Source organism: Chiloscyllium plagiosum, unplaced genomic scaffold (genome assembly GCF_037043375.1).
Source record: "Chiloscyllium plagiosum isolate Xiang-an unplaced genomic scaffold, Cpla_swu_hap1 HiC_scaffold_10, whole genome shotgun sequence".
Taxonomy (NCBI): Eukaryota; Metazoa; Chordata; class Chondrichthyes; order Orectolobiformes; family Hemiscylliidae; genus Chiloscyllium; species Chiloscyllium plagiosum.
This window is the reverse complement of record NW_028270148.1, coordinates 19731913-19749328: the sequence shown is the minus strand read 5'-3', so window position 1 is coordinate 19749328 and position 17416 is coordinate 19731913. Positions and strand designations below refer to the sequence as shown.

Below are 17416 nucleotides of genomic sequence, written 5' to 3'. Positions count from 1 at the left end.
GGGGAAGGAGAGTTTTGGGGAGGGGGCGGGATTGGGGAAGGGGAGATTGGGGATGGAGAGATTGGGGGGGGATTGGGGAAGGAGAGATTTGGGAGGGGAATTGGGGAAGGGGGATTTGGGGGGGTTTGTGGAAGGAGAGATTTGGGGGGGATTGGGGAAGGAGAGATTTGGGGGGGAATTGGGGAAGGGGAGATGGGGGGGGGGATTTGGGAAGGAGAGATTTGGGGGGGAATTGGGGAATGAGAGATTTGGGGGGGAATTGGGGAAGGAGAGATTTGGGGGGGAATTTTGGAAGGAGAGATTTAGGGGGGAATTGGGGAAGGAGTGATTTGGGGGGGGGGGAATTGGGGAAGGAGAGATTTGGGGGGGAATTGGGGAACGGGAGATTTGGGGGGGAATTTGGGAAGGAGAGATTTAGGGGGGAATTGGGGAAGGGGAGATTTGGGGGGATTGGGGAAGGGGAGATTGGGGAAGGAGAGGTTTGGAGCGGATTGGGGAAGGAGAGTTGTGGGGGGGGGGTTTGGGGAAGGGGAGATTGGGGATGGAGAGATTGGGGGGGTTTTGGGGAAGGGGAGATGGTGGGGATTGGGGAAGGAGAGATTTGGGAGGGGGATTGGGGAAGAGGAGATTGGGGATGGAGAGATTTGGGGGGGATTGGGGAAGGAGAGATTTGGGGGGTGTTTGGGGATGGAGAGATTTGGGGGGGATTGGGGAAGGAGAGATTTGGGGGGTGTTTGGGGAAGGAGAAATTTGGGGGGGATTGGGGAAGGAGAGATTTGGGGGTGTTTGGGGAAGGAGAGATTTGGGGGGGATTGGGGAAGGGGAGATTGGGGAAGGAGAGATTTAGGGGGGGAATTGGTGAAGGAGAGATTGGGGGGAATTGGGGAAGGAGAGATTGGGGGGAATTGGGGAAGGAGAGATTTGGGGGGGAATAGGGGAAGGGGAGATTTGGGGGGGATTGCAGAAGGGGAGATTGGGGGAGATTTTGGGGGCGATTGGGGAAGGAGAGATTTGAGGGGGATTGGGGAAGGAGAGATTTGGGGGGGGGGGGATTGTGGCAGGAGAGATTTGGGGGGGATTGGGCAAGGAGAGATTTGGGGGTATTGGGGAAGGGGACATTGGGGAAGGGGATATTTAGGGGGGAATTGGCGAAGGAGAGATTATGGGGAGGAATTGGTGAAGGAGAGATTTAGGGGGGGAATTGGGGAAGGGGAGATTGGGGAAGGAGAGATTTGGGGGGGATTGGGGAAGGAGAGATTTGGGGGGGGGGATTGGGGAAGGAGAGATTTGGGGGGGATTGGGGAAGGAGAGATTTGGAGGGGATTGGGGAAGGAGAGATTTGGAGGGGATTGGGGAAGTAGAGATTTGGGATGGATTGGGGAAGGAGAGATTTGGGGGGAATGGGGAAGGAGAGATTTGGGGGCGGGGATTGGGGAAGGGGAGATTGGGGAAGGAGAGATTTGCGGGGGGATTTGGGGAAGAAAAGATTGGGGGGGGATTGGAGAAGGAGAGATTTAGGGGGGGAATTGGGGAAGGAGAGATTTGGGGGGGCATTGGGGAAGGAGAGATTTCGCGGGGCAATTGGGGAAGGAGAGATTTAGCGGGGCAATTGGTGAAGGAGAGATTTAGGGGGGGGAATTGGGGAAGGAGAGATTTGCGGGGGTAATTGGGGAAGGAGAGATTTGGGGGGGATTGGGGAAGGGGAGATTTGGGAAGGAGAGATTTGGGGATGATTGGGGAAGGAGAGATTTGGGGGGGGGATTGGTGAAGGAGAGATTTGGGGGTGTTTGGGGAAGGATAAATTTTGGGGGGGATTGGGGAAGGGGAGATTGGGGAAGGAGAGATTTGGGGGGATTGGGGAAGGAGAGATTTGGGGGGGTATTGGGGAAGGAGTGATTTGGGGGGGTATTGGGGGGGTATTGGGGAAGGAGAGATTTGGGGGGGGGATCGGGGAAGGAGAGATTGGGGGGATTGGGGAAGGAGAGATTTGGGGGGGTATTGGGGAAGGAGAGATTTGGGGGGGTATTGGGGAAGGAGAGATTTGGGTGGGATTGGGGAAGGGGAGATTTAGGGGGTGTTTGGGGAAGGAGAGATGGGGGGGGGAATTGGGGAAGGAGAGATTTGGGGGGGGGGGAATTTGGGAAGGAGTGATTTGGGGGGGGGAATTTGGTAAGAAGAGATTTGGGGGGGGGAATTGGGGAAGGAGAGATTTGGGGGGGGAATTGGGGAAGGGGAGATTTGGGGGGGGGGGGGATTGGGGAAGGAGAGATTTGGGGGGGTATTGGGGAAGGAGAGATTTGGGGGGGGGGGTATTGGGGAAGGAGAGATTTGGGTGGGATTGGGGAAGGGGAGATTTAGGGGGTGTTTGGGGAAGGAGAGATGGGGGCGGAATTGGGGAAGGAGAGATTTGGGGGGGGGGAATTTGGGAAGGAGTGATTTGGGGGGGGGGAATTTGGTAAGAAGAGATTTGAGGGGGGAATTGGGGAAGGAGAGATTTGGGGGGGGGGAATTGGGGAAGGAGAGATTTGGGGGGGGAATTGGGGAAGGAGAGATTTGGGGGGGGGATTGGGGAAGGAGAGATTGAGGGGGGGGAATTGGGGATGGAGAGATTTGAGGCGGATTGGGGAAGGAGAGATTGGGGAAGGAGAGATTTGGGGGGGATTGGGGAAGGAGAGATTTGGGGGGGGATTGGGGAAGGAGAGATTTGGGGGGGTATTGGGGAAGGAGAGATTTGGGGGGGGTATTGGGGAAGGAGAGATTTGGGTGGGTTGGGGAAGGGGAGATTTAGGGGGTGTTTGGGGAAGGAGAGATGGGGGGGGAATTGGGGAAGGAGAGATTTGGGGGGGGGATTGGGGAAGGAGAGATTTGGGGGGGGGGGATTGGGTAAGGAGTGATTTCGGGGGGATTGCGGAAGGAGAGATTTGAGAGGGGGATTGGGGAAGGGGAGATTTGGCGGGGTTTGGGGAAGGAGAGATTTGGGGTGGATTGGGAAAGGGGAGATTTGGGGGGAGGATTGGGGAAGGGGAGATTTAGGGGGGGGAGATTGGGGAAGGGGAGATTGGGGAAGGAGAGTTTTTGGGGGGGATTTGGGGATGGAGAGATTTGGGGAGGAATTGGGGAAGGAGAGATTTGTGGGGGGGGGGGAATTGGGGAAGGAGAGATTTCGGGGGGAATTGGGGAAGGAGAGATTTGGGGGGGGGATTTGGGAAGGAGAGATTTGGGGGGGAATTGGGGAATGAGAGATTTGGGGGGGAATTTTGGAAGGAGAGATTTGGGGGGGAATTGGGGAAGGAGAGATTTGTGGGGGGAATTGGGGAAGGAGAAATTTGATGGGGAATTGGGGACGGGGAGATTTGGGGGGGAATTTGGGAAGGAGAGATTTAGGGGGGAATTAGGGAAGGGGAGATTTGGGGGGGATTGGGGAAGGGGAGATTGGGGAAGGAGAGATTTGGGGCGGATTGGGGAAGGAGAGTTTTGGGGAGGGGGCGGGATTGGGGAAGGGGAGATTGGGGATGGAGAGATTGGGGGGGGATTGGGGAAGGAGAGATTTGGGAGGGGAATTGGGGAAGGGGAGATTTGGGGGGGTTTGTGGAAGGAGAGATTTGGGGGGGATTGGGGAAGGAGAGATTTGGGGGGGATTGGGGAAGGAGAGATTTGGGGGGGATTGGGGAAGGGGAGATTGGGGAAGGAGAGATTTAGGGGGCGAATTGGTGAAGGAGAGATTTGGGGGGGGGGAATTGGGGAAGGAGAGATTGGGGGTGGATTGGGAAAGGGGACATTTTGGGGGGGGGGGATTGGGAAAGGGGAGATTGGGGAAGGAGAGATTTGGTGGGAATTGGGGAAGGAGAGATTTGGGGGGGATTGGGGAAGGGGAGATTGGGGAAGGAGAGATTTGGGGGGGGTCGGAATTGGGGAAGGAGACATTTGGGGGGGGAATTGGCGAAAGAGAGATTTAGGTGGGGGAATTGGGGAAGGAGAGATTTAGGGGGGAGAATTGGGGAAGGAGATATTTAGGGGGCGGAATTGGGGAAGGAGAGATTTGTGGGGTTTGGGGAAGGGGAGATTTTGGGGAGATTGGGGAAGGGGAGATTTGGGAAGGAGTGATTTGGGGGGGGATTGTGGAAGGAGAGATTTGGGGGGGGGATTGGGGAAGGGGAGATTGGGGAAGGAGAGATTTGGGGATGATTGGGGAAGGAGAAATTTGGCGGGGATTGGGGAAGGAGAGATTTGGGGGGGATTGGGGAAGGAGAGATTTGGGGGGGTTGGGGAAGGAGAAATTTGGGGGGGATTGGGGAAGGAGAGATTTGGGGGTGTTTGGGGAAGGAGAGATTTGGGGGGGGATTGGGGAAGGGGAGATTGGGGAAGGAGAGATTTCGGGGGGGAATTGGTGAAGGAGAGATTTGGGGGGGGAATTGGGGAAGGAGAGATTGGGGGTGGATTGGGGAAGGGGACATTTCGGGGGGGGATTGGCGAAGGGGAGATTGGGGAAGGAGAGATTTGGGGGGGGATTGGGGAAAGAGATTTGGGGGGGGAATTGGGGAAGGAGAGATTTGGGGGAGATTGGGGAAGGGGAGATTGGGGAAGGAGAGATTTGGGGCCGGTCGGAATTGGGGAAGGAGAGATTTGGGAGGGGAATTGACGAAAGAGAGATTTAGGTGGGGGAATTGGGGAAGGAGAGATTTAGAGGGGAGAATTGGGGAAGGAGATATTTAGGGGGCAGAATTGGGGAAGGAGAGATTTGTGGGGTTTGGGGAAGGGGAGATTTTGGGGGGGATTGGGGAAGGGGAGATTTGGGAAGGAGTGATTTGGGGGGGGATTGGGGAAGGAGAGATTTGGGGGGGGAGATTGGGGAAGGGGAGATTGGGGAAGGAGAGATTTGGGGATGATTGGGGAAGGAGAAATTTGGTGGGGATTGGGGAAGGAGAGATTTGGGGGGGAAATGGGGAAGGGGAGCTTGGGGAAGGAGAGATTATGGGGGGAATTGTTGAAGGAGAGATTTGGGGGGGGATTGGGGAAGGAGAGATTGGGGGGAATTGGGGAAGGAGAGATTTGGGGGGGATTGGGGAAGGGGAGATTTGGGGGGGATTGGGGAAGGGGAGATTTGGGGGGGATTGGGGAAGGGGAGATTTAGGGGGGGATTGGGGAAGGGGAGATTGGGAAGGAGAGATTTCAGGGGGGGGGGAATTGGGGAAGGAGAGATTTAGGGGGGAATTGGGGAAGGAGAGATTTAGGGTGGGAATTGGGGAAGGAGAGATTTAGGGGGTGAATTGGGGAAGGAGAGATTTAGGGGGGGAATTGGGGAAGGGGAGATTGGGGAAGGAGAGATTTGGGGGGATTGGCGAAGGAGAGATTTGGGGTGGATTGGGGAAGGGGAGATTTGGCGTGGGGATTGGGGAAGGGGAGGTTTGACGGGGGGATTGGGGAAGGGGAGATTGGGGGGGGGGATTTGGGTAGGGGAGATGGGGGGGTTGGGGAAGGGGAGATTGGGGAAGAAGAGATTGGGGGGGATTGGGGAAGGAGAGATTGGGGGGATTGGGGAAAGAGAGATTTGGGGGGGGATTGGGGAAGGAGAGATTTGGGGGGGGGAATTGGGGAAGGAGAGATTTGGGGGGGGGAATTGGGGAAGGAGAGATTTGGGGGGGGGAATTGGGGAAGGAGAGATTTGGGGGGGGGATTGGGGAAGGAGAGATTTGGGGAGGGGGGATTGGGGAAGGAGAGATTTGGGGAGGGGGGATTGGGGAAGGAGAGATTTGGGGGGATTGGGGAAGGAGAGATTTCGGTGGGGGAATTGGGGAAGGAGAGATTTTGGGGGGTTTGGGGAAGGGGAGTTTGGGGAAGGAGAGATTTGGGGGGGATTGGGGAAGGAGAGATTTGGGGGGGATTGGGGAAGGAGTGTTTCGGGGGGGATTGGGGAAGGAGAGATTCGGGGGGGGGGGGGGATTGGGGAAGGAGAGATTCGGGGGGGGGATTGGGGAAGGAGAGATTCGGGGGGGGGGATTGGGGAAGGAGAGATTTGGGGGGGGGGAATTGGGGAAGGAGAGATTCGGGGGGGGATTGGGGAAGGAGAGATTCGGGGGGGGGATTGGGGAAGGAGAGATTCGGGGGGGGGATTGGGGAAGGAGAGATTCGGGGGGGGATTGGGGAAAGAGAGATTCGGGGGGGGATTGGGGAAGGAGACATTCGGGGGGGGATTTGGGGTAGGAGCGATTCGGGGGGAATTGGGGGAGGAGCGATTCGGGTGGGGGAATTGGGGGAGTAGCGATTCGGGGGGGAATTGGGGGAGGAGCGATTCGGGGGGGGGGAATTGGGGGAGGAGCGATTCGGGGGGGGGAATTGGGGGAGGAGCGATTCGGGGGGGGGAATTGGGGGAGGAGCGATTCGGGGGGGGGGAATTGGGGGAGGAGCGATTCGGGGAGGAATTGGGGGAGGGGTATGGGAGGAGAGATGCCGGAGTTGGGGAGGAGAGATTTGGGGGGTGTTTTGAGAGGAGAGATTGTGGGGGTTACATGAGGATTGGTCGGGGTTGGAGGAGGGGGATTAGGGGACAGGAGATTGGGGGGGAAGTTGGGGTGATTGGAGGAGAGAGTGGGGTGGATTGGGGGAGGAGATTGGGAGGGGTGGTGGAGGGGAGAATGGGCATTGGGAAAGGAGAGACTGGGGGGATTGGGGGAGGAGAGATTGGGGAGAGATTTGGGTGGGAGAAATTTGGGGGAAGAGATTGGGGTGAGATTTGGGGTGATTGGGAGAGAGAGATTTAGAGGGGATTAGGGGAGAGGGATGGGGGAGAGATCGGGGGATTGGACGGATTGTGGGAGGAGGAATTGGGGGTGGTTTGGGAAGGGGGATTGGGGAGGATTGGAGGTTTTGGAGAGGGGGAATTGAGGATGGAGTGTTTGGAGAGATTGGGGAGGGATTGGGGAAGGGGAGATTTGGGAAGGAGAGATTTGGGGGGGGGGATTGGGGAAGGAGAGATTTGGCGGGGATTGGGGAAGGAGAGATTTGGGGGGAAATGGGGAAGGGGAGCTTGGGGAAGGAGAGATTATGGGGGGAATTGTTGAAGGAGAGATTTGGGGGGGATTGGGGAAGGAGAGATTGGGGGGGATTGGGGAAGGAGAGATTTGGGGGGGATTGGGGAAGGGGAGATTTAGGGGGGGATTGGGGAAGGGGAGATTGGGAAGGAGAGATTTCAGGGGGGGGGAATTGGGGAAGGAGAGATTTAGGGGGGAATTGGGGAAGGAGAGATTTAGGGGGGGAATTGGGGAAGGGGAGATTTGGGGTGGATTGGGGAAGGGGAGATTTGGCGTGGGGATTGGGGAAGGGGAGGTTTGGCAGGGGGATTGGGGAAGGGGAGATTGGGGGGGGGATTTGGGTAGGGGAGATGGGGGGGTTGGGGAAGGGGAGATTGGGGAAGGAGAGATTGGGGGGGATTGGGGAAGGAGAGATTGGGGGGATTGGGGAAAGAGAGATTTGGGGGGGGGGATTGGGGAAGGAGAGATTTAGGGGGGGAATTGGGGAAGGAGAGATTTAGGGGGTGAATTGGGGAAGGAGAGATTTAGGGGGGGAATTGGGTAAGGAGAGATTTGGGGAGGTGGGATTGGGGAAGGAGAGATTTGGGGAGGGGGGATTGGGGAAGGAGAGATTTGGGGGGGATTTGGGTAGGGGAGATGGGGGGGTTGGGGAAGGGGAGATTGGGAAAGGAGAGATTGGGGGGGATTGGGGAAGGAGAGATTGGGGGGATTGGGGAAAGAGAGATTTGGGGGGGGGGATTGGGGAAGGAGAGATTTGGGGGGGGGGAATTGGGGAAGGAGAGATTGGGGGGGATTGGGGAAGGAGAGATTTGGGGGGGGGATTGGGGAAGGGGAGATTGGGGAAGGAGAGATTGGGGGGGATTGGGGAAGGAGAGATTGGGGGGATTGGGGAAAGAGAGATTTGGGGGGGGGGGATTGGGGAAGGAGAGATTTAGGGGGGGAATTGGGAAGGAGAGATTTAGGGGGTGAATTGGGGAAGGAGAGATTTAGGGGGGGAATTGGGTAAGGAGAGATTTGGGGAGGGGGGATTGGGGAAGGAGAGATTTGGGGAGGGGGGATTGGGGAAGGAGAGATTTGGGGGGGATTTGGGTAGGGGAGATGGGGGGGTTGGGGAAGGGGAGATTGGGAAAGGAGAGATTGGGGGGATTGGGGAAGGAGAGATTGGGGGGGGGATTGGGGAAGGAGAGATTTGGGGGGGGGAATTGGGGAAGGAGAGATTGGGGGGGGATTGGGGAAGGAGAGATTTGGGGGGGGGATTGGGGAAGGAGAGATTTGGGGAGGGGGGATTGGGGGAAGGAGAGATTTGGGGAGGGGGGATTGGGGAAGGAGAGATTTGGGGGGGATTTGGGTAGGGGAGATGGGGGGGTTGGGGAAGGGGTGATTGGGAAAGGAGAGATTGGGGAGGGATTGGGGAAGGGGAGATTTGGGAAGGAGTGATTTGGGGGGGGATTGGGGAAGGAGAGATTTGGCGGGGATTGGGGAAGGAGAGATTTGGGGGGAAATGGGGAAGGGGAGCTTGGGGAAGGAGAGATTATGGGGGGAATTGTTGAAGGAGAGATTTGGGGGGGATTGGGGAAGGAGAGATTGGGGGGGATTGGGGAAGGAGAGATTTGGGGGGGATTGGGGAAGGGGAGATTTAGGGGGGGATTGGGGAAGGGGAGATTGGGAAGGAGAGATTTCAGGGGGGGGGGAATTGGGGAAGGAGAGATTTAGGGGGGAATTGGGGAAGGAGAGATTTAGGGTGGGAATTGGGGAAGGAGAGATTTAGGGGGTGAATTGGGGAAGGAGAGATTTAGGGGGGGAATTGGGGAAGGGGAGATTGGGGAAGGAGAGATTTGGGGGGGATTGGCGAAGGAGAGATTTGGGGTGGATTGGGGAAGGGGAGATTTGGCGTGGGGATTGGGGAAGGGGAGGTTTGGCAGGGGGATTGGGGAAGGGGAGATTGGGGGGGGGGATTTGGGTAGGGGAGATGGGGGGGTTGGGGAAGGGGAGATTGGGGAAGGAGAGATTGGGGGGGATTGGGGAAGGAGAGATTGGGGGGATTGGGGAAAGAGAGATTTGGGGGGGGGGATTGGGGAAGGAGAGATTTAGGGGGGGAATTGGGGAAGGAGAGATTTAGGGGGTGAATTGGGGAAGGAGAGATTTAGGGGGGGAATTGGGTAAGGAGAGATTTGGGGAGGGGGGATTGGGGAAGGAGAGATTTGGGGAGGGGGGATTGGGGAAGGAGAGATTTGGGGAGGGGGGATTGGGGAAGGAGAGATTTGGGGAGGGGGGATTGGGGAAGGAGAGATTTGGGGGGGGTTGGGGAAGGAGAGATTTAGGTGGGGGAATTGGGGAAGGAGAGATTTTGGGGGGTTTGGGGAAGGAGAGATTTGGGGGGGATTGGGGAAGGAGAGATTTGGGGGGGATTGGGGAAGGAGAGATTTGGGGGGGATTGGGGAAGGAGAGATTTGGGGGGGATTGGGGAAGGAGAGATTCGGGGGGGGATTGGGGAAGGAGAGAGATTCGGGGGGGGGATTGGGGAAGGAGAGAGATTCGGGGGGGGGATTGGGGAAGGAGAGAGATTCGGGGGGGGGGATTGGGGAAGGAGAGATTCGGGGGGGGGGATTGGGGAAGGAGAGATTCGGGGGGGGGGATTGGGGAAGGAGAGATTTGGGGGGGGGGGGGAATTGGGGAAGGAGAGATTCGGGGGGGGGATTGGGGAAGGAGAGATTCGGGGGGGGGATTGGGGAAGGAGAGATTCGGGGGGGGATTGGGGAAGGAGAGATTCGGGGGGGGATTGGGGAAAGAGAGATTCGGGGGGGGGATTGGGGAAGGAGAGATTTGGGGGGGGGGGGGAATTGGAATTGGGGAAGGAGAGATTCGGGGGGGGGGGATTGGGGAAGGAGAGATTCGGGCGGGGAATTGGGGTAGGAGCGATTCGGGGGGAATTGGGGGAGGAGCGATTCGGGTGGGGGAATTGGGGGAGTAGCGATTCGGGGGGGAATTGGGGGAGGAGCGATTCGGGGGGTCGGGAATTGGGGGAGGAGCGATTCGGGGGGGAATTGGGGGAGGAGTGATTCGGGGAGGAATTGGGGGAGGGGTATGGGAGGAGAGATGCCGGAGTTGGGGAGGACAGATTTGGGGGGTGTTTTGAGAGGAGAGATTGTGGGGGTTACATGAGGATTGGTCGGGGTTGGAGGAGGGGGATTAGGGGACAGGAGATTGGGGGGGAAGTTGGGGTGATTGGAGGAGAGAGTGGGGTGGATTGGGGGAGGAGATTGGGAGGGGTGGTGGAGGGGAGAGTGGGCATTGGGAAAGGAGAGACTGGGGGGATTGGGGGAGGAGAGATTGGGGAGAGATTTGGGTGGGAGAAATTTGGGGGAAGAGATTGGGGTGAGATTTGGGGTGATTGGGAGAGAGAGATTTAGAGGGGATTAGGGGAGAGGGATGGGGGAGAGATCGGGGGATTGGACGGATTGTGGGAGGAGGAATTGGGGGTGGTTTGGGAAGGGGGATTGGGGAGGATTGGAGGTTTTGGAGAGGGGGGAATTGAGGATGGAGTGTTTGGAGAGATTGGGGAGGGGGGATAGCGGATTATTAGTGGAGGAGGGATTGGGTGTGTCGGCGGAGGAGAGATTGGGGAAGTTGTAGGAGGAGAGACTGTGGGGTTTGGGGACGAGGGATTGGGTAGCTAGAATTGTGGGGTTTACGGGAGGTATGGTTGGGAATGGTGAGATGGGGAAGGAGGGATTTGGGAGGAGAGATTTGCGGGGATTGGGGAGGAGAGATTTGAGTAAGGTATTGGAGAGAGAGATTTGGAGAAGGATTGGGGAGAAGAGATTTGGGGGGATTGGGGAGGAGAGATTTGGGGGGATTGGGGGGGTAGATTTGTATAGGATATTCGGGAGAGAGATTTGGAGAAGGATTGGGGAGAAGAGATTTGGGGGGGATTGGGGAGAAGAGATTTGGGGGGGATTGGGGAGAAGAGATTTGGGGGGGATTGGGGAGAAGAGATTTGGGGGGGATTGGGGAGAAGAGATTTGGGGGGGATTGGGGAGAAGAGATTTGGGGGGGATTGGGGAGAAGAGATTTGGGGGGGATTGGGGAGAAGAGATTTGGGGGGGGATTGGGGAGAAGAGATTTGGGGGGGGATTGGGGAGAAGAGATTTGGGGGGATTGGGGGAGGGTAGATTTGTGTAGGATATTCGGGAGAGAGATTTGGAGAAGGATTGGGGAGAAGAGATTTGGGGGGGATTGGGGAGAAGAGATTTGGGGGGGATTGGGGAGAAGAGATTGGGGGGGATTTGGGAGGAGATTTTGGGGGGATTGGGGAGGAGGTTTTGGGGGAGAAGAGTGGGGAAGAGATTTGGGGGAAGTTGGGAGAGGGAGTATTAGGGTAGGGGTATGGCAGGAAATTGGGGGAGGGGGATTGGGGAGGAGAGATTGGAGAGGGGGGTAGAGATCGGGGGGATTAGAGAAAGGCTGGGTGGGAGAAGCTGGGGGAAGAGGCTGGGAGGGATTTGGAGCAGAGAGGGTGGGGAGGGATTAGGGTGGAGAGATTGGCAGGTGAAAGATTGGGTGTGGTAGAGAGTTTGGGGAATTGAGGTGACAGATTTGAGGGGGAAGAGATTTTAAGGGATTGGGAGATAAGATTGGGTGAGAGATTTGTGGGGGGGAAGAGATTTGTGGGGAGAGATTTGAGGTGGTTGCGATGGTGATATGGTAGAGATTGGGGGCAGACGTTCGGCAGGGAGAGGATTGGAGTGGTGGAGGGAGATTTGTGGGAGTAAGAGAATTGGGGAGAGATTTGGGGAGGAAGTTTGGTGACGATTGGGACGGGAGAGATTGGGGGTAGAGATTTGGGGTGTAGGGGATAGTGGGTATTGGAGTGGTGATTGGGGGTGGGAGAGACTGGTGGGGAGGATTTGAGTGTTTTTTTTAGGCAGGAGAGAGATTGGGTGGGGATGAAATTGGAGGGGTTTGGGGGAGTGAATTTTGGGAAGGGAGATTTAATGGGGAGAGATTTGAGGTGGTGATTGGTGGGGCAGAGATTGGGGAGGGGAGATGTGGGAGGAGAGATTTTTGGGGGGGAAGAAGAGATTTGAGGGAGAGAGTTGAGGGGGGAGAGATTGGGCAGAAATTTGGGAGGATTGGGGTGGTTATTGGGGGAGATATTGGGAGCGGTAGAGATTTGGGGTGAGAGAGTGGGGTGTGGGAGAGATTTGAGGGGGGCAGAGATTTGTGGTGATTGGGGGAGGGATTTGAGGGATTGGAGTGGAGTGGTGATTGGGTGAGTCTGTGGGGGGGAGAGAGTGAGAGGCTGTGGGGGGGAGAAGCTGAGAGGCTGTGGGGGGGGAGAAGGTGAGAGGCTGTGGGGGGGAGAAGGTGAGAGGCTGTGGGGGGGGAGAAGGTGAGAGGCTGTGGGGGGGAGAAGGTGAGAGGCTGTGGGGGGGGAGAAGGTGTGGGGGGGAGAAGGGGAGAGGCTTTGGGGAGGGGAAAGGGGGAGAGGCTGTGGGGTGGGGAAGGTGAGAGGCTGGGGGAGGAGGAGAGAGGCTGGGGGGGGAAGGAGAGAGGCTGGGGGGGAAGGAGAGAGGCTGGGGGGAAGGAGAGAGGCTGGGGGGGGAGGGGAGAGGCTGGGGGGGAGGGGAGAGGCTGGGGGGGAGGGGAGAGGCTGTGGGGGGGGGATGGGGAGAGGCTGTGGGGGGGGGAGGGGAGAGGCTGTGGGGGGGGGGAAGGGGAGAGGCTGTGTGGGGGGGAAGGGGAGAGGCTGTGGGGGGGAAGGGGAGAGGCTGTGGGGGGGGAAGGGGAGAGGCTGTGTGGGGGGGGGAAGGGGAGAGGCTGTGGGGGGGGAAGGGGAGAGGCTGTGTGGGGGGGACGGGGAGAGACTGTGGGGGGGGGGGGAGAGGCTGTGGGGGGGGGGGAAGGGGAGAGGCTGTGGGGGGGGGGGAAGGGGAGAGGCTGTGAGGGGGGGAAGGGGAGAGGCTGTTGGGGGGGAAGGGGAGACGCTGTGGGGGGGGGGGGAAGGGGAGACGCTGTGGGGGGGGAAGGGGAGACGCTGTGGGAGGGGGAAGGGGAGAGGCTGTGGGGGGGTAGGGGAGAGGCTGTGGGGGGGGGAAGGGGAGAGGCTGTGGGGGGGGGGGGGGAGAGGTTAGTGGGGGGTAGGGGAGAGGCTGGGGGGGTTGGGATGGGAGAGGCTAGGGGGAAGGGGAGAGGCTGGAGAGAGAATGGGAGAGGCTGGAGGGGGAGGAGGGAGGCTGGGAGGTTTGGATGGGAGAGGCTGGGTGGGAGGAGAAAGGCTGGGGGGTTGGGATGGGAGAGACTGGCTGGGAGGAGGGAGGCTGGGTGGGAGGAGAGAGGCTGGGGGGGTAGAGGCTGGGGGGAGAAGGGGAGAGGCTGGGTGGCTTGTTTCTTTTTATTTTCTGTTTCCTCTGAGTCACTTGTTAAGTTTCTGCCTCTCACGCCCTTATCAAAATTTTCCTCAGGTTCCCAACTGACATTAATCTAACTTAAACCCTCCTCATCAGCTGTAATTTTTGAATTCAAATGTCTCATCTATAGATTTGCAGGAAGGAGTATGGCCAATTCTTTGAATTTCTCAGGTTCTCAATCTGAGAAGAACCCTTCTATTCTTAATGGTGTCTGTCCAAAACTCAGGCATCAAATCTGACTTGTATATTTGTCAATTTGTTTTAAGTCTCTTTCTCCAATAGTCCCTCTATTAAGGTGGTTTGCATTACAGACTATCCTTTGTGCAATGTAACTTTTTATTCGTATTTTTTTCCTTCTGGGGTCCCTGTTGTCACTGATAACTAGCAGAAAGTCTGTTTCCCAACAACACTTGCCTCTCTTTAAAAACAATAAAACTTTTCCAGAGTTTCAAAGCACTGTGGAATTCATTTTTCTCTTAATCATTCCTCCGGATTTTGGGGGAAAACAGCTTTTTTTTTAAAAAAAACTTTAGTTTCAAAAATTACATGATTTTAATGTACTAAACTGTTCTAGAGTTCCCCACACTACCACAATAACTATGCTTCATAAAGTTTTTAATTGGCTGTAAGGTCTTAAGGTTGTGAAAGATACTACATTAATGCAAGTCTTTCTTTAAAGGTTGAGTCAAAGAAAATGTTATTTAACTCAGAGGTTTTTTTAAATTAGATTTTTGTATTTTACAATTATCCTAGACAAATCACCAAAACTTACCTATAAGTTTAGGTGAACATATAAACACTTCTGCTATATTAAAAGATCTTTTGCTATTCAGATAAACCATTAACCTGAAGGTCCACTAGCTCTCAGTTGTGTGTTTAAAAATAAAATGATCTAGCACCATTTTAAGAAGAGCAAGTTTAGATTAGATTAATTACGGTGTGGAAACAGGCCCTTCGGCCCAACAAGTCCACACCGACCCGCTGAAGCGTAACCCACTCAGACCCATTACCCCTACACCTAACACTACGGGCAATTTAGCATGGCCAATTTGCCTAACCTGCACATTTTTTGGATTGTGGGAGGAAACCGGAGCACCCGGAGGAAACCCACGCAGACACGGGGAGAATGTGCAAACTCCACACAGAGTCGCCTGAGGCGGGAATTGAACCCGGGTCTCAGGCGCTGTGAAGCAGCAGTGCTAACCACTGTGCCACCGTGCCGCCCACCACTGTGCCACCGTGCCACCCAAGTTATCCCTAGTTATCCCTAATGTTCTGAGCAGTATTTATCTGTCCAATGTACACAATTTTATGGTGCTTTTCTGTAAATTAGTTCTGTTTCAGAATTGATCCATGATTGAAAAGTACTCTTGGGGTGTCCTGAAATGCGAGCCATAGAGCTGTACAGCATGGAAACAGACCCTTTGGTCCAACTTGTCCATTCCGACCAGATATCCTAAATAAATCTAGTCTCATCTGCCAGCATTTCACCTTTATCCCTCTAAACCCTTCCTATTCATATACTTATTCCAATGCTTTTTAAATGTCGTAATTGTAGCCGCCTCCATCAGTGCCTCTGGCAGCTCATTTCATACATGCACCATCCTCTGTGTGAAAAGGTTGCTCTTAGGTCCCTTTCCCCTCTCACATTAAACCTATGCTCTCTAATTTTGGACTCTCCTACCTTGGGGAAAAAGCCTAGTCAATTCACCCTATCTGCGCAAATGTTTCTCCTTCTTTTCAAATCCAAATAGTTCATTAATATAAGTACTGCAAAGGGTCAAGAGTATAATTAATACTTTCAATCTCTTATATTTTAGGGTATTTATTTATGGATGTTTCACCAGAGGACAAGTTGTTGAAATCTTCTTTGTTTTGAAATGTTTTGTATTTTGTGCTTTGAATGGGTATCTTCAAGGACACAACTTGATCTACTGTACCAAGTATAATAGCTGGACCACTGACTTCAGATTTTTGTTTGGTAAGTTGATATGATATTAAATCAGACAAAGCTTTTTTAAAACAAACTTTCTGTAATTTTATTTCCTACCATTCCTAACTTTTTTGCTTACTGTACTCCTACACACTTTCCACCTATTTATCTTTTGCAATTGTTTTCATTTATTTAAAGCAAAGTATTAGACTGTGGAAATCTGAGATCAATACAGGAAATCATGGAAATACTTAGCAGATCTGGCAGCATTTGCGAAGAGGAGAAATACAAGGTTTAATGGGCTGGACTTTTCTGCCAATGCCATGAATGCGGAATTTAGACTTTTTTAAAACTGGAAAACAACTTTTGTCTGCCTTCCAAGTTACCACATTATGTGTAACCTTGCTGTAGATTGGGAAAGGTTTGGGTGCAAAATACACATGCATATCTTTGAATGTCAGGCTGTCCTCATAGGAAAGTTGTTTTTTTCTCCAGCATGATATTTTCATTTGGTGGTGTGGAGCTTTATGAACAATATTTTTCTTTTTATTTGAAAAAATCTTCTTGGAGAGTTTCTGATCATTGGGGAAGTGTGGAGAAGTTGGCAATGTTGTAATAGTTGTCAAGAGTGTGGTCAGGCAGCATCTGAGGAGCAGGAGAATTGATGTTTCGGGCATAAGCCCTTCATCAGGGCTTATCAGGGCTTATGCCTGAAACATCAATTCTCCTGCTCCTCGGATACTGCCTGACCTGCTGTACTTTTCCAGCACCACACTCTCGATTCTGATCTTCAGCATCTGCAGTCCTCACTTTCTACCACTCAATGTTCTAATAGTTGTATTGTAGAGTAGCTGTGTTATAAGGCAGTGAGTCATCAAGTACCTCTGTCCTGCAGACTATTTATTATAATGCTTATTTTTGTTCTCATACGCTAGAACTTTGGGAAACTAATTACTGCTACATTAGCTATTGAATAAAATCTCATGTTAGACAGTAAATAGTAGGAAAGTGTAGTTTTTGACATCCCCCAATTTCCAATAATATTGACCATTTAGCAAGTTTTGAGAAGATTTGTAGCTCAGGTTGAGATTATGGATGTAGGTTTGCTTGCTGAGCTGGAAGGTCAATTTTCAGACGTTTCGTCACTATACTAGGTAACATCTTCAGTGAGCCTCTGGACAAAGCACTGCTGGTGTTTCCTGCTTTCTATTTATAGGTTTTGGTTTCCTTGGGTTGGTGATGTCATTTCCTGTGGGGATGTCATTTCCTATGGTGATGTCATTTTGTTCCTTTTCTCAGAAGGTGGTAAATGGGGTCCAAGTCAATGTGCTTGTTGATAGAGTTCCGGTTGGAACCACAGGAAATGACATCACCAACCCAAGGAAACCTAAACATATAAATAGAAAGCAGGAAACACCAGCAGTGCTTCGTCTAGAGGCTCACTGAAGATGTTATCTCGTATGGTGATGAAATATCTGAAAATGAACCTTCCAGCTCAGCAACCAACCTACATTCAGAATATTGACCATAAAATTGAGCAATCTTGTGCAAGCATTGACATGCACTTCTATTGAAGTGCTATAACGAACCGGAAATTAAATAAGCTTACTTCAGAGAAGGGGACAATTAGGAGATGTTTAAAAGAATCAAAGAATCTGCTCCCTTCTATTGATTGATAGGCATTCTTCTGTGAACCTGAAAATACATCATTTGTACTTCAGATTTAGGCATTGGAGTTAGATATTTTGATAGCTATGGCCATTACTCTTTGGCTTTTCATATTTTGAACTAAGCCAATCTAAGGTCAGCCAGGCTTGCAGTATGATTCATTTGCACATGATATAAGCTACATGTATTCAAGTGCAGAAATTTGTTCTTTGTAGGTAAAAACAATATGCCCATAAATTGTACCTTTTTTCAAAGATGAAAGAATTCTGGAAACAGCAATTCGTGCTATGTTCTCAATTGCAACAGTTTGGTCAATCTGTGTCCGCCTACCAGATCTGACTTTAAACTGCTAAATAAGGTTGACAGTTAACTGTTCC

The 17416-nt window shown here is 53.7% G+C and overlaps 1 protein-coding gene across 1 annotated transcript in view; it reads left to right on the top strand.

The window, feature by feature from the left end:
- The window catches only part of LOC122552653 (3-oxo-5-alpha-steroid 4-dehydrogenase 2-like), a 195821-nt gene that overhangs the window by 165369 nt on the left and 13036 nt on the right, over positions 1-17416 (top strand). The window contains exon 2 of the mRNA XM_087990961.1: positions 15259-15419. Within this exon, the coding sequence (XP_087847087.1) occupies positions 15259-15419 (161 nt within the window). The remainder of the gene's footprint in view (positions 1-15258; positions 15420-17416) is intronic.